Source organism: Equus przewalskii, chromosome 29, assembly GCF_037783145.1.
Source record: "Equus przewalskii isolate Varuska chromosome 29, EquPr2, whole genome shotgun sequence".
NCBI lineage: Eukaryota > Metazoa > Chordata > Mammalia > Perissodactyla > Equidae > Equus > Equus przewalskii.
The window spans coordinates 21,459,467-21,475,641 of NC_091859.1; the positions used below are offsets into that span (position 1 = coordinate 21,459,467).

General features: G+C 45.5%; 2 protein-coding genes across 10 annotated transcripts in view; one reads left to right on the plus strand and one right to left on the minus strand.

The window, feature by feature from the left end:
- Positions 1–466, minus strand: part of CCDC38 (coiled-coil domain containing 38) — a 54,016-nt gene extending 53,550 nt beyond the window's left edge. Inside the window, exon 1 of one of the 4 annotated variants that reach the window (XM_070600203.1) lies at positions 1–263. The gene's annotated coding sequence lies outside the window, so the exon portion shown is untranslated. Of the gene's footprint in view, positions 264–378 lie in introns of those variants that run through there. The other 3 variants (XM_070600201.1, XM_070600202.1, XM_070600204.1) reach the window with 3 other exon arrangements.
- The window catches only part of AMDHD1 (amidohydrolase domain containing 1), a 21,374-nt gene continuing 5,459 nt past the window's right edge, over positions 261–16,175 (plus strand). For 4 of the 6 annotated variants that reach the window (XR_011534728.1, XR_011534729.1, XM_070600206.1 and 1 more), the window contains exons 1-8: positions 261–957; positions 2,159–2,265; positions 3,911–3,975; positions 5,879–6,156; positions 8,414–8,639; positions 11,530–11,654; positions 14,729–14,822; positions 15,402–15,562. Coding sequence is in view for 3 of the 6 variants with exons in the window: in XM_070600206.1 (XP_070456307.1) it covers positions 821–957; positions 2,159–2,265; positions 3,911–3,975; positions 5,879–6,156; positions 8,414–8,639; positions 11,530–11,654; positions 14,729–14,822; positions 15,402–15,562 (1,193 nt within the window). In the remaining 3 variants the exon portion in view is untranslated. The remainder of the gene's footprint in view (positions 958–2,158; positions 2,266–3,910; positions 3,976–5,878; positions 6,157–8,413; positions 8,640–11,529; positions 11,655–14,728; positions 14,823–15,401; positions 15,563–16,175) is intronic. The other 2 variants (XM_070600207.1, XR_011534730.1) reach the window with 2 other exon arrangements.

A 16,175-nucleotide genomic window follows, 5' to 3' on the forward strand; every position in this document is an offset into this window, starting at 1 on the left:
CTCAACGAGTTCGGATCCAGGAGCCGTTCCAACCTATCCTTCAGAAGGCGTTAACGGGAAGGTGGGCGGAGACGCCAATCGATTCTCCAGCCTCGGCTCTATCCTCCCCCGCCCGGGTCCCCCTTCATCTCGGGGACCGTCTGCTAGGAGATCCCGGAGCGGAGCTGGCCAACCGAAAAGTGCGCAGTACCCGCCACCCCGCGTCGCGGCTGCGCGGACCCAGGAGCAACCCCCTGACCCCCGCGCGCGCATCCCCCCCTCCCCACCCCTCGGTTCCTCCGCAGAGGGTCCTCCGCGCCCCAGAATGCCGCCCAGCCCGCTGGGCAGAGGTTTCCCCTACTCTTTCCCCTCCCGGGGTTCTCTGCTAGGTTCCCGCACCTGCTCCCTGGCAGAGGCTCCCCCAACGCTTCCACCTCGGGGCGCCCTGGGCTCTTGGAGACTCCTTTCCTTCTGGCCACGTGATCGACTAAGCCCACCTTTATCTCCCTGGTGACCGAGCTTTATTTCCTTATCTGTAAACTAGGCACAGGAGTCCCTACGACATTGCCCCAGAACGTGATAGAGCGACCACAAAAGAGGAGACTCCATAATAACGTTTATTACTAATCATCATTCTCGGGGCTGGTGCCCGTCCTGTCGTTGGGATGGTTGGGGGAGGCGCGCACGCCCCCGAGCTTTGGACGCGCAGCGGCCGCCAGCGCCCGCCCCGGCTCCACCCTCTGGGCCCAGGCGGCGCAGCCTCCGGCCGCGCACCCTGGTCCTCCGGCCCGCCCGCCGCTCGAGCCCCGCGGCCTCCCTGAGCCCTGTGGCGCGCGGCAAGATGGGCGGCGGCCACCGCCTCCTGCTGGAGAACGCGCGGCAGGTGGTGCTGGTGTGCGCCCGCGGCGAGCGCTTCCTGGCGCGGGACGCGCTGCGCAGTCTGGCCGTGCTGGAGGGCGCCAGCCTGGTGGTGGGCACGTAAGTGGCCGCGCGCGGGGGGCTCGGCAGCCAGGGCCGGGCTTGGCCCTCTTTCTCTGCTTGTGCGCTGTGGAGGGAAACCGGGTAGCAGCTTTCTCGCGCCCGGCCTGCCTTTTAGGGACTTGTAACATGTTTCACTACTTCGGGTCGTCATTCCGGGGGAAAAACGCGCTCTCGCTGCACAACCCCTCCCCATGTCCCCCATCCCCAGATCTTTTGAATCAGCATCTCTGCGGGTGGAGTTCTGAGACCTAATTTTTACAAAGCATCCCTCCCACCCCCGCTTCGTCTGTACATTAAAGCTTGAGAAACACGCAAAGCGTTCAGATGGTGATGGTTGGGGGTGATAGGAAATTAAGATTCAGCCACCAGAAAAAGAGGACATTTCTAGTTATTTTTATTTAACCGTCTGAGCTTCCTGCTAGGAGTGAATAAAAGAACAGCCACAGTTTGGGAGGGCGGCCCTAGGGGTGTTGAATGCGGATTTGAATTGGAGAGCCACATGGCGCGGAGATTGCACAAGATGAATGTCGCACCCCTTATCTGAGGCTCTTAGGGTTGTGTAAGAGCCCAGCTGTTAGGGACTGGGTGTGTGTTTGTTTTTAATTAACAAAGAGATAAAAACATTCCCAGTGTTACCGTCAAAAATTTGTTAAAATCAGTTAACAGAATTGCACAAAGGTAGGAATCCAGGTCTGGTTGACGACCATGTTCCATGCAGTTCCCAGGATCCAGGCCCCTACCATCCTCTCTTCTGTGCGAGGCCGCCTCTCTCACAGTCATCCTGTCGTCCACCATGGCTGCTCCATCTCTCGCTATGGGGCTGACATTTCAGCCAGTAGGAAATAGGAAGAGAAAACTATCGTATTGGCTAGAACTTAGTCACATGGTCCAACCGGGCTGATGGGAGACTCCGAAATGTCGGCTTGATTCTGGGCCGTGTGTGTCCAGTTAAAGTTTAGAAATCTAGCCCTGTGGAGAAAGGGAACGTTGATACTGGGGAACAAGTAGCAGTCTGCCAACGTGACTTGACTTTACGGCTTGCATGTGGCTAGAGTCACTTTTCCTAAGACACCAGTTCAAGAAGGAAATACAGTGAATATTAACTGACCCCAAAAGATGTCCGTAACATATTTTAAATCATTCGATTTCTCACAGCGTTTTCCCAAACTTCAGTAATTACTTTTTGATTTTTCTTCAGGGATGGGTTTATAAAAGCCGTCGGTCCTGCTGATGCTATCCAAAAGCAGTTTTCTGAAGAAACGTTTGAAGAAAGAATTGACTGTTCTGGGAAATGCATCTTGCCTGGTATTAGCCTCTTTTTCAGTAAAACCTTGAAAGCAGTCTGATTGATGTAAAGAGGAAGAGTGGCAGCCTGTTTTAAAGTCTCACAGTAATATTACAATATAAACATAGCTACCATGGATTGAGTTCTACTATTGGATATCTAGCTGCTTTACAAACAAGTTTTCATGTTAAATTCTTTCTAACTGCCCTCCAAGGGTAAGTATCATTATCGACATGTTACAGATTAGAACACTGAAGTTTAGGAATCTTACCCAAGATGGCTAAACAGGTAAAGAGCAAGCTGGGAATCAAACCCACTCATTCGCTCCACTTGTTCCCACTCACATGGGGAAGAGAAACCAGCTGTGTTGTGTTTAGATTCAAAAGCTGTTGGAAGGAATTTATGAATCCATTTCCTTGGGGAGGCAGAGGGCTGGCTGCTGTCTCCAACCCCAGAATATACTCCAAATTTATATAGAGTGTGAAACAAAGAACTCAGCTCTAGGTGGAAAGGAAAAAACATCCTGGAGATTTCACTGAAGTTCATGTCTGTCCTTAGTGACTGACAACACAATCAGTTTATTAACCATCCTCTCCTACCTTCTCTAAGTTTTATGGCTTCATGTACTCATCTGAAACAAGGTTCACAAATTTTGAGTTCTGTGCACACTTGGAGTCTAGGATTTTCTATTTTTTGTGTCCTGTGAGTATCTGACAGAGCTTCTGGCTCATGGGAGTTAGGAGATAAAGTCAGAGTGAAGCCTTATGAGAACGAGCAGAGTGTAGTAGAAAGCAGTCTTAACAGAGACTCTTGATTTTAGTCCCATCAGAACCACTAATGAGCCATTTAATCCACAGAGATTTTAAATATTCTAAAAGACACACTTGACTGAATTGTACCTGGATGAACAAAAGTTGCAAGTGATTGTCTTATTGCTTCTCTTTTAATATACTTCTTTCTTGAGAAAGATTCACCTTTCTGATTTCATATTTTTCCTTCTCAAAGTTGAGGTGGGGGCATTGTATTATTCTGTTTTCACACTCAGATTATTCCTTGCTGATACAATCATTGGTTTGCTCAACTAAAAGATTCGATGTTCTGGTTTTTTGGGGGTTTTTTTGAGGAAGATTAGCCCTGAGCTAACATCTGCTGCCAATCCTCCTCTTTGTGCTGTGGATGGCTGGCCCTGAGCTAACATCCGTGCCCATCTTCCTCTACTTTATATGTGGGACGCCCACCACATCATGGCTTGCCAAATGGTGCCATGTCCGCACCTGTGATGCGAACGGAGAACCCGGGCGCTGAAGCAGAGCATGCGCACTTAACCGCTAGGCCACCAGGCGGCCCCTTCACCTTCTATTTTAAAAGCTTGCTTGGTGAGCATGGACTTCTTGGCCAAAAGAAAGGGAGCTGTATTTCTTTAAGGGATATTTTCATCATGTTGAGTCACCCTCCTCCCTGAGAACCTTCTAGACCAGCCATTCAGAGAGGCTTCTTGTTTCCTCTCTGTTTGAGTGAACCGTGCAGACAAATTCTTCCGCCTTCACCCCCTCCAAGATGGCTGACCGACATCATGCTTTCCTAAGAGCCTAGGGTATAGTCCACCTACTATCTAAGGGCTGTCTGCTTCTCAACTTTAAACATGATTTGATTTATTGATTACAGGTTTGGTGGATGCACACTCACATCCAGTATGGGCTGGGGAAAGAGTTCACGAGTTTGCAATGAAGGTAACTGCGATAAATGGTGGCACATCAAAATAAAGGACAAATTTATAGACAAGTCTTATGCTAAAGAGTTGATGGGCTATCTTATCATATGCCCATATGTCTTTTTAGTGGATATTTTTACTGGCTTAGATTATGGAAAATAAATTACAACAAAACTAACTAATATATAACTGTCCCAAATCTTTATACTGTGCACAGGGCTAGCAATCATTTTAAGTATAATAGTTTTCAAACATTTTTAGCTGCAGAATCTTGCTTTTAAAACAACTGAGTTGTGTTGCTCACTAATTTCTCCTCTCCTTCGCTTCCCCCATTCCATCCCACCATCCCTGGGAGCCTTTGAAGGTGGCCCACGAAACAGTTGGAAAATCACCGTTCATTGGGGTCAGACTTGGAAAACTATATTACCAATCACAAAAATAAAATAAGTCTTGTCCTGTTCTCATTTTTCCCAGAAAAGTGAGATTTCTTAAGAAACATAAAAAGTAGTCTGTGTCAGTCACTAATTAGCCATAGTCAACCCTTAAATCCCTAGTTGGAGCCATTTTCACATTGTTTTAAATAGATTTTATCTTTTAGAGCAGTTCATGTTTGCAGCAAACTTGAGAGGAAGGTACAAAGATGCCCCCTGCCCCACACGTGCACAGCCTCTCCCACTATCAACATCCCCCACCAGAGTGGTACATTTGTTATAACTGATGAACCTACATTGACACATCATCGTCACCCACAGTCCATAGTTTAGGGTTCACTCTTGGTGTTGTACATTCAATGGATTTGAACCAATGTATCTTGACACGTATCCACCATTGTAGTGTCATACAGAGTAGTTTCACTGCCCTAAACATCCTCTGTACTTTGCCTCTTCATCCCTCCCTCCCCACAGCCCCTGGTAACCACGGATCTTCTTACTGTCTCCTTAGTTTTGCCTTTTCCAGAAAGGCATATAGTTGGAATCATAAATGTGTAGATTGGCTTCTTTCAGTTAGTAATATGCATTTAAGGTTTCTCCATGTCTTTTCTTCACATTGGTTTTTTTTTTTTTTAAAAAAAGTGTACATTTTAACAGCTAAATTGGATTATTTCAGAAAAAGAAAAAAATTTCTTCAGATATTGGGTACCTTCCTCAACAAGCAAGAGCTGTTTTTAAGACTTTTCTGTTAAATTGCAGAATGTCAGAGACAAAAAGCAACCTTAGAGAGTTGAGATTCCAATCTCTTATTATATAGATGCAGAAGGTGTGGTTCACAGAAAGGAGGGGTGTTGACTGAGTTCACCAGCCCCCCATGGCAGAACCCAGATGAAAACTCTGACCGGGGGACTCCCAGGCTAGCATACTTTGTTTACACCGCACCTTGCTGCCCAAGAGTAACAGAGCGTAGTGGGATCCCAGAAAGAGCCTCTGTATTTGCTTGTGACAGAGTGACAGGCCCCAAACTCTAGTGGCCAAATACTCAGACATGCAAACCTCCTGGGTCTCTCTAGTGTAGATCTGAATAACTGCAGGGGGCTTCCAGAATTGCCTAAGCTTTGTTTTCTCATAGATGCTGAGGGATAGGTGGAAACTTAGCTGGTACACACTCGGGCCGACTGGGTTGTTAAAATACTGGAGTACTTCTGTACTGGTTGGTGAAGTGCAGCTGCCTGGAGACCCCAAGTTTCCACCACATCTCCCATTTCTGCCACCCCAGGCCCTTCCTGGGAACCCCCCGTCCCCACCCCACCCCACTCCCTGGCAGAGTAGGGGCTTCCAGGACTATGTGCCCCAGTATCCCTTCTCATTGGTTGGTGCCCATAGCATGTCATTGTTAATCATTTTAATATCACTCCTGCAAGCAGGTTCTGTAGACCTGCCTGCAACCTCCCGGCGTTTGCCGGGCCTAAGAATGAGCCGTGTGTTCAGTTGGCAGGAGCCACGTACATGGATATTCACCAGGCTGGAGGAGGGATAAACTTCACGGTAGAGCGCACGCGCCAAGCCTCGGAGGACGAGCTATTCAGCTCCTTCCAGCAGCGGCTGCAGTGCATGATGAGGGCTGGGACCACGCTAGTGGAGTGCAAGAGCGGATACGGCCTCGACCTGGAGACCGAGCTCAAGATGCTGCGCGTGATTGAGCGTGCCCGGCGGGAGCTGGACATCGGCATCTCGGCCACTTACTGCGGAGCTCACTCAGTGCCAAAGTAACTTCAGCCAGTGGGACCCGGGTTTAACTTGGAGCATTAAGAACAAAGAAGGGGTCATGTGGCACCTAAGTGAGGGCTGCCTTGTCGGGGTAGAGGTGCATCGGCTCTTGCAGAATTCTAATGGTCAGTCTTCTCACACACATAGTTTTAGGAAGGCGATCCCCATCAGACCCGTCAATTTGCTAGCCACTTAATGATGATGGAAGAAGAGAGATTCAAAACTCTTCTGGTTAACAAAAGGAAATGCCCCTTTATAGATCCTTTAAAATGACCGATATTACTCTAGTTTCCCATGACAGCATAAAAGCACTTCAGAGATTAAGAGTAACATCCTGTAGGAATGGATCAGTTCTTGAAGTCAAGATGACTCAGCATGGTTGTCATTTTTGTTTATTCATTTGCTTATTTGACAGCAGACATTTTTATTGTTGTAAATGTTTTTAGCTTTCCCCTCTACCTAAAAATTTCTCCTATATGACTTTACTGTAGAGAATTCTGTCCCTTTCTGCACCTGCATCTTATCTGTCCTGTAATTTCTACACCTGAAGACACAGTTCCTGAACTAAAAGATCCAAAAGAAATCCAGGACGTGACAATTCTCAGGGCGTCTCCAAGTCTGAGTGCAGTTTTTTTTTTTTTAAAGATTTTATTTTTTCCTTTTTCTCCCCAAAGCCCCCCAGTACATAGTTGTATATTCTTCGTTGTGGATGCTTCTAGTTGTGGCATGTGGGACGCTGCCTCAGCGTGGTCTGATGAGCAGTGCCATGTCCGCGCCCAGGATTCGAACTAACGAAACACTGGGCCGCCTGCAGCGGAGCGCGCGAACTTAACCACTCGGCCACGGGGCCAGCCCCCTGAGTGCAGTTTTAAGCTTTGATAACCTAGATATATAAATGCTACAGCCTTAGAAAATTATTTGGAAGTTAATTATTTATTTTTGCATTTACTTAGTTTTGTGAACTTTGAAAAATAAAACTTTAATGTTATTTTTTGTTTACTGTCTTCAATCAGAGGCACTAAAAAAATTAACATTAAAAATTTATTATTAAAAATTCACAAAACTAATTCAGTAGAAAAGAAACATAAATACTTCATATTTCAGTGATGTTTGTTGTATGTTTTTAGCATTTATACTTCTGAAATTGTTAAAGCTTAAAACTGCACTAAGACTTTTGGGACATCTTCTCTATAGAAAATAGATTTTTTTTTTTTCAAACAGAGTATAAAGTGTATTATAGTCTGTTTTTTTTCAGTAGGAAAGACTGTATGACGTGGTAGAAAAATCTCAGGCTTTGAAGCGATACCAGACCTGGGTTTCAGTCCAGATCAGATACTTCCGGCTGGGTGATTTTGAGGGAGTCACTTAGCTTTTTGGAACATGAATTATTCATCTGTAAAGTAGCTAAATAACTCCCTATTCTATATGATTTTCTTGAAAAATAGAAACAACGTATGTAAGTGCCTGTCTCCTCGTAGTCCACCTCTATCTACTCACCCAAATGGTTTTTGCAGAACAAGAATATTCTATGTGCCAAATACAGGGATGAAGTTTTACAGAAATTTTCTCCATCTGCCAGTGAGTCTCTGAGGTCTGTGTCTTGATCCCCAATGATAAAGCCTGAGGCTCAGAGTTAGGGTTCAGCCAAATAATGGCTAAATAACGTGTCCAAAATTATGTAGCCAGCAAGGGGTGGGGCTCTGTGTCTCTCCGACCTCAAAAGCCCAGCCTTTCTAATATATAATTACCCCAGAACCATAGAGAGAATTTGAGGGCCTCCTACGATCTTCCCGCACGTCTCCAAATGGTGAGACAGGAAACCTTAAGCAGATGTTTCTAGAAACAGTGTGGAAGAAGAAAAAGACAGTGATAGCTGGGGCCCAGGTAAGGGCGTGCAGTTGGATTGTCAGGGAAGCATCCAGGATGCCCTCTAAGTGTCCTTGACAGGAAGATTCAGTTTTTCAATCAGGTGGCCTCGCTGGCATTCCCAAAGGCAACACAGGTTTGCCAGAATGGATGAGCCCTTTGAGTCTCTGTGTACAGGGTCAGTGCACACAGAAGTCTTGTCACTACCTCTGCTATGTAGGAATGTCCCAATTGTTAAGGGTCCTGAGTTATAGCTTTGATTCTTTCTCTACCTTTCTGAGGCTCAAGGTCATTTGCCTGTAGGTTCTCAGGTTTTCCAAGTGCCAAAAATCCCTTTCTCCAATTTTTTAAAAAATACTTGCCCATGGTAATCTCATTTTCTTCCCTCAGAGGAAAAACCGCTAAGGAAGCTGCTGATGACATCGTCAATAACCACATCCCAAAGCTGAAGGAACTTGGCAGAAATGGGGAAATACACGTGGACAATATAGATGTGTTCTGTGAGAAGGGCGTCTTTGATCTCGATTCCACCAGAAGGATTCTTCAAAGTGGAAAAGATACAGGGTTACAGATTAACTTCCATGGGGATGAGCTCCACCCAATGAAGGCTGCTGAGGTATGGTTGGCCCTTGCTTTTCCTTTGTTGACACTCATGCTGTGGAAATCTTCGTTTGTTCAAATGTAGGACTAGCCTTCTGAAGAGAATGGGGAGATTCGTTTGAACAAGGCTGGCTGAGCCTTGAATCCCTGACCTCAATTAGAAATTTACTTTGTTGCTGTTCATTTACTTTTATTATCACCTGCTGGTGGTATTAGTAGAAAAAGAAGTACATTTGTGGTCTCATTTACTAAATTCACAACCTATTTTGGTTGGCACACAGAGCCACTCTAGCAGGTTCTATTAATTTCAGACGTAGCTTCTAGGGTCTTTCCGTGGCAGCATCCAGATGAACTTTAGTGGCGCACACCATCGATAGACCCAGGAGGAGTTTCAAATCTGTATGTCTTGCCCAGATTCATTTATTCATGCTTTAAACTAACGTTTGAGTGTCTACGGTATGCCAGGCACTGTTCTAGACATTGAGAATTCAGCAGTGAATAAGACACACAAAATTCCTGCAGACGTGAGCCTAGATGGCGCTCTAAGCCCTAGAGCTAAAGAAACAACTGAACTTGGGGCATAAATACAGATGTTGATACGCCACGTGTCTCAACCGCAGCATGTCCCATGTGATCTTTTTTTCCTGAAAGATCAGCCCCTGAGCTAACATCTGTTGCCAATCTTATTTTTTTCTTCTTCTTTTTCTCCCCGAAGCCCCCCAGTACATAGTTGTATATTGTAGTTGTGAGTCCTTCTAGTTGTGGCATGTGGGATGCTGCCTCAGCATGGCCTGATAGGCAGTGCTGTGTCCTTGCCCAGGATTCGAACCTGGGAAACCCTGGGCCCCTGAAGCCGAGCACCCGAATTTAACCACTCGGCCACAGGGCCGGCCTGCCATGTGATCTCTTAATATCACTTCCAAATCTTGTCCTGTGTTTCCTGCCCCAGTGAATGACACCGTTCTCTATCTGTTGCCTAAGTCAAAAACCTGGACATTATTTTGACTCCTCCCTCCCCCAACATACCACATTTCAGCCAACAAGCAAGACCTCCCGGTTCTCCTCCTAAACGTCTCTAGCTCACTTCTCTTCACTCTGCGTAGTTCAAACCACCCTCAGCTCTCACCTGGATTCCTGCAACAAGCCTTCTTGCCTCCCAGCTTGGCTGCACTTTAATCCATTCCCTCAGTTTATCTTATCTTTTCTTCATTGCTTAAAGGCTTACCATTGCTGGTAGGACAAATTCCAAACTCCGTACACGTAGGCTGAGCAGGATCCAGCCCTTGCTTACCTCTCTATCTCCCCCCCCACCGCTTCCTTCCCCTTTTTCATCTCTTCTACCCTCTTTACCATGAATCAGCCAAAATAAGCTATTTCTAGTACAACTCATACCCCATTCCTGTGCGCATGCCGGTTCTCTAATCTGGACACTCCCCTTTGTCTTGCTAACTCTGACTCCCTTCCATGTTTCACCTCAGCTACCCCTTCGCTGGGAGCCTTCCCAAACCTCTCCAAGAGTGGTCATAGCTCCTCCCTGTGCTTGTCGCACTGTGGTAAAATTGCCTGCTGGACTATAAACACACTAAGGACTGTACCCGTGTGCTACACAGCCCTGTCTCTGGAGGTTAGCACAGTGCCTGGCGTACAGGTGGTCTTTAGTGAGTAAATATTTGTTGAATGTTTATTGAATGAATGTGAACTGGGTGGTCAACAAGATACTTTTGGTCATAGAGAGTGACTGGTGAATTGAATCATCGGAGGTCAATATGCCAGATGAACAAATCAAGTTTGGAAAAGCGAGGGTGATTCCAAGGTCAGAAGGGAGCTCTCCCTGGGGAGCACAGACGGTGCTGTGGAGTCCAGACTCCCCTGAGCCCCAGTCCAAAATGCTCTTAGACCTGAGCAAGCTGCTGCCGGGGGCCAGCTCTTTCCTGCCCTGGTGGGGGCATTACAGCCTCCCTGGGCCACTGTGTAATCTCAAATATAAAGTCTACTTTCCTTTCCTTGGAATGTTTAACTTATCACTTTTCAGCCTGGGGCACTTCTTGTGTGTGTGTGTGTGTGTGAAATTTGTCAAGCTGAGAAGAAATGAACTTTAATGCGTATTTCCATTATTGTCATAACATTACATCCTTTTGGTTTTCTTCTAATAATCTGGACCAAACTTTTCATCTGGAGAGAAATCAAGCTCAAGTAGATATTCTCAAATTATACACAAGCCCACATTTTTAAAGTTTGTTTTCTTAACTGATGTTTTCACTGAATACAATGGCATTCCAAGATCCTTTTCTTTATTGTGTTTTTATGATACTATATAATTACATTTTATTACCAGTGTTGCTCAGTATGGTTTTTTTTTTTTTTTTGAGGAAGATTAGCCCTGAGCTAACTACTGCCAGTCCTCCTCTTTTTTGCTGAGGAAGCCTGGCCCTGAGTTAACATCGTGCCCATCTTCCTCTACTTTTTTTTATATGTGGGACGCCTACCACAGCATGGCGTGCCAAGTGATGCCATGTCCGCACCCGGGATCCGAACCAGCGAACCCCGGGCCGCCGAGAAGCGGAACATGCGAACTTAACTGCTGCGCCACCGGGCCGGCCCCTCAGTGTGTTTTTTCTAATCCATAAGATTCGTAAAATTTTCTTTTTTATCAAATGTCGAAGAATATCAGACACCATTTGTGTCTAAGAACAGTTGTGGAAACAGCACGTTAGCTAATTTTCAAATGACTGTCCATCACAAACTCTGTATTCACATTGGGGCTTGTTCTTGCGAGAGGTAGTTGGCAAGAAATTTTAATAATGAAGAGTGCTGTTTATTTTTGCAGGAAAAACAATTTTATGGCACTTTATTGATTTTGCTGTTGCGTTTGGTGAAACTTTTCTCTCTCTGCTCATTCTGCCTAGCTCGGGGCTGAACTGGGAGCCCAGGCGATCAGTCACCTGGAAGAAGTGAGCGATGAGGGCATCGCTGCCATGGCAACGGCCAGGTGTTCTGCTGTCCTCCTGCCCACCACGGCCTACATGCTGAGGTGAGGTCACTTCTCGCTCCCACGCAAGAGCTGCAAGTACAGGCTGTGCAGACACAGACTTCCAAGATGCCTAAAAATTATTTCATATCTCTTAACAATGCAGATAAGAAAACTTAGCTCATGGAAAATGCCAGTTCTGGAATGATGTTCATAAATAAATTATCCTGAGGAAGAAGCTTAGACCCAAATTGCTTTGGAGTGGTGGGATTATGGGGAGAGTGAAGCTTTCTTTTTCTTTTTTCCTCATTTTTGGAATTTTCCAATTAAAAAAAATCAATATGCATTCCTTTTATAATTAGAAAATCATGAAAAAGGCTTTAACCTTTAAAAACATGCGTAAGATGTTAGGAATATTTAACAGTATTCAGCATCTGAATGAGCTGTTTTCTAAGAGGATGCAAGTGGGTACCATAATCCTCATAAATCTGGGAGTGGGAGGAAAGAGGAGACGTCTAAGTGTGTTTTGTAAAATCTCCCTAGGAATTTTGCTGTATGCCCTCTATGGATTGAATACACATAGTCCATCTTTTATAACTGCCCTTGCTCCAGTTCTACCAAATATGAGACCTGAGGTCTTCTGTGTCTTTCCACTGTACGACTTCTGTGTCAGCCATCGAGTTTGTGGTCAGGGAGACTAGCATTCGAGAGGCAGTTTATTTTCTCTTAGAACTAGGTGCTTTCTGTGTGGTTGGGACACATGGTTGTCAGGGAAATGATTCTGCAATTATGGCCTTAGGAGAGTGGTTCTTAACCTCGGGGCGAATTTGCCCCTTAGGGGACATTTGACAATGTCCGGAGACATTTTTGGTTGTCACGGCTAGGGGGTGCTGCTGACATCTAGTGGGTGGAGGTCAGGGATGCTGCTGAGCATCCCACAGTGCATAGAACAACCCCCTACAATAAAGAATCATCCGGCCCAAGGTATGAATTGTGCTGAGGCTGAGAGACTCTGCCTTAGGGATTGAAAAGCCAGGCTTCGGGCAACTTTTATAAGGGAGAAGGAAGGAATATTGCAGTGCTTTTCTGAAATTAATAATTTTATACAGTCACATGTCTAATATCCATTTCTCCTATTATTATTATTCTCTTAAAGAGTAGACGTAATGTAGATTACAACCAGAAAATATCAATCAGTGACTGTTCTTGGATGACCAACTGCTTTTCCTGCAAATCTCAGTAGTCATCAATCTAAATCATCAGTCAATACCTAATCTGGTTAATTTTCCACCACCCAAGGAATAAGTTTTTACAGAAAAAGGATTTCTTTAACTTTAAAAGGATCACTTTAACCTTGAATCTCTTAAAACGGAGCAAAAAATCAGACTTGCGGTACCGAAGGACAGTGCAGAATGAAAAGTCTAAAGTTTTTCCCTATGCCAGTGGTGGCCGCCATCGGCCATCACCACAGGATGGGTTTGGCATCCCATTTGGACCACAAGGGCAATCAAAGAGAAGTCCACACTCTCCTCTCTGGCTTCTCTGTTCCTGTATTTTTCTGATCTCTCCATCAGGAGGAAGCTGCAGGGCCCTTGCTGTACCTTGAGCTCTCTTAACCCTCATTTCCAGAATAACCATTGCCTTAGGCCACTTGAGGACTTCCGTTAGTCATTATTTTATACATCTTTGCGTATAATATTTAAATTTATTCAGGAAACGTTTACTTTAGTTTTTCTGGAGCTCCCTGAATACTTTTAACCGCCTCACTTTTTTTTCCTCCTTAGTAGTGGAAGGGGGAGGGGAGGCCATCAGAATGACCTGCAGGGAAATTTTAACCTCTGCCCTCTCTTCACTCTATATTTCTGCTTCGCCCACCTCCTCTTGTACATCGTCCTCGTTGAGAAACGTTATTTGAAGTGGTCCTGAAAATTGTCAGTCACGGACTGGAAATGTCTCAAGGGCAAGAATCATCTCTGCACCCCTAATAATTTATTAATCATGTATTCAATACATGTATCGAGGGCCCACTACTTGTCAGGCACTGATCTAGGCACGGGGGATCCAGCCACAAATAAAACAGAATCTTGTCCTCAAGAAGCTTGCATTCTCATGGGGAGAGACAGACAATGTGCAAACCAACAAATGAACATATAAAATAGCAGGGGATGGTGGCCGGCCCAGTGGCCGAGTGATTAAGTTTGACCCCCTCTGCTTCGGTGGCCTGGGTTTGTGGGTTCAGATCCCAGGCATGGACTTATACCATTCAGCAAGCTATGCTGTGGCAACAACCGACTTGCAAAATGGAGGAAGATTGGCACAGATGTTAGCTCAGGGCCAATCTTCCTCACCAAAAAAAAAAAGGGGGGGATGCTTAGTACCTTGAAAAGAGTCATAGTAAACCAAGAAGATAGAGAGAGTCTCGAGGGAGGGTGCTGTGTTTTTAGGGTGGTCAGGGAAAACCTTTCCAAGGACAGGACACTTGAGCAGAGACCTAGAGGAAGTGAGGGAGCAAGCCAGACCTCGAGGAAGGAGTGAGGCTCTCTAGAAGAGTGTTCCGGACAGATGGACAGTGAATGCAATGGTGGAAACACTCACTGTGTCTGAGGAGCAACAGGAGTGAGGCCAGAGAGGCAGGAGCAAGGAGTGGGGAGATGCCATCCGGCTGAGTCCATGGTGCAGACAGGAAGTCCATGGGAAGCCACTGAGCGTTTTTAAAAGCACAACGACACACTCTAACTTATTTTTCTCAAAGATCCCTCTGGCTGCAAGGTAGAGAATAGGTTTTAGGAGAGTTGAGAATAGAAGCCGGGAAACCGGTTAAGATGGTCTTACAAATATCCTGGCAAGCGATGATGGCGACTTGGATCCAAGGTGGTAGCAGGTATAAAAATTATACCTGGCAGGTTGAGCTCTCTGAATATGTATAAGGATTGCTGAGATAATCCCAAATTCAAGAAATTAGTCATTGCCAAGTAATTTCACAAGCAGAATGAGAAAAACCAGGAGTCCTGGGGTTCCGCCTGCCTCCTCCACGAATCTTTTAGCCTTGAGGTTCTATTTCTTCCAGAACAGGAAGGCGTTGGATATCTTAAGTCAGCTTCCATCCTGAACATCTGTTCTTTCTTTCTTCCCCTTAGACTGAAGCAACCTCGAGCCAGGAAGATGTTAGAGGAAGGAGTCATAGTTGCCCTGGGCAGCGATTTCAACCCTAATGCCTATTGCTTTTCAATGGTAATGATTTTTAATGTGCTTTTCTGAGCAGAGTGTCAAACTTCTACCAAGCATATAACTAATTTAAAAATATTTCACTAACTTAAAATGTGTCAAAGATCTAAAACTATTTTCCTGTGAAACAAGAAAAAAAGGTAGACAGCAGTGTAATTGAATGTTTCTGTGCCACATGAAGGCCTCTGGCCCTAGATAGAGGAGAAAGTTCTATTTGCATTATTTTTTGATTCAGCCTTGGGCATTGTGGTTTTCCAATAACTTACTTCCCCTTTTGGAGAGTAGTGTAAACTCAAAGAAGATTTAGTTAGTAAGTGTGGAGGTGAGCTTCATCTTACGGAGTAAGTGGGCTTGAAAAGTTGTAAATAAATACTAAATACCCATGGCAGGGGTACTCTCTATAATAAAGGAATCTTTTCCAAAGCATAAGACTCTTTACTTGTAAATGTAAATTTTCTCATGCCAGTTTAGCCAGTTCCACCTATGCATTTAACCACCACCACTCGTTATGCTGTGTTGAGAAATGTCCTAGGTAGCAGTTGCCATTCTGTTGCTTTCCTCCAGTGCCTTTTTCTTCCGCCTTAGCCAATGGTCATGCACCTGGCCTGTGTAAACATGAGAATGTCCATGCCTGAGGCCTTGGCTGCTGCCACCATCAATGCGGCTTATGCACTGGGGAAATCTCACTCACATGGATCTTTGGAAGTTGGCAAACAGGGAGATCTCATTATCATCAATTCATCCAGGTGAGTGTCCTCCCAACTAAGCTATTGTATTTTATGCCCATTGTAATATGTAGGCTCGGTTTAAGTCCCTTCTCCATTAACTGTTGGCGTCAGGCTCTGCGGAGGCGCAGAAGCTACCCGATTTCCTCTATTGCCTCCACTTTCTCACCAGAAAGTCTCCCCACAGGTCCTACGCTACGGGTAGACTAGGCTTTCCAGTCTCTTCATCCATCTTGCATCTTCCGTAGATCTCCAGGTCTCTGCTCTGTTTACCTGGACTTTGGATTCTTGTCCCCTGGGCGTGTGTTTTTGTTTGCCTTCTTGGCTTCTGACCTTGTGCTTTTCTGGGTCATATGTGTCCCAAATAGGGCTTGTCAGCCTGGTCCTGATTCATTATCTCTCTGCCGTCGCATTCCATCTGTTTCCCAAAAGCCTGGCTTCAGTTTTCCTGCCTCTGGTTTCATCTTACTCTCCCAGTCGGCTGCCACCTGGGCTGCTAGTGTGACAACTGGAGTCTTATTGTTCTAAACCTTAAAGCTGTAAATCCTATGGCTCCTTGACCCTAGTGAGTTTATCCCAGCCCTTGGACCTCACGTTCAACCGAAGAGACTGGCTCTATAATTCCCCCTCCATA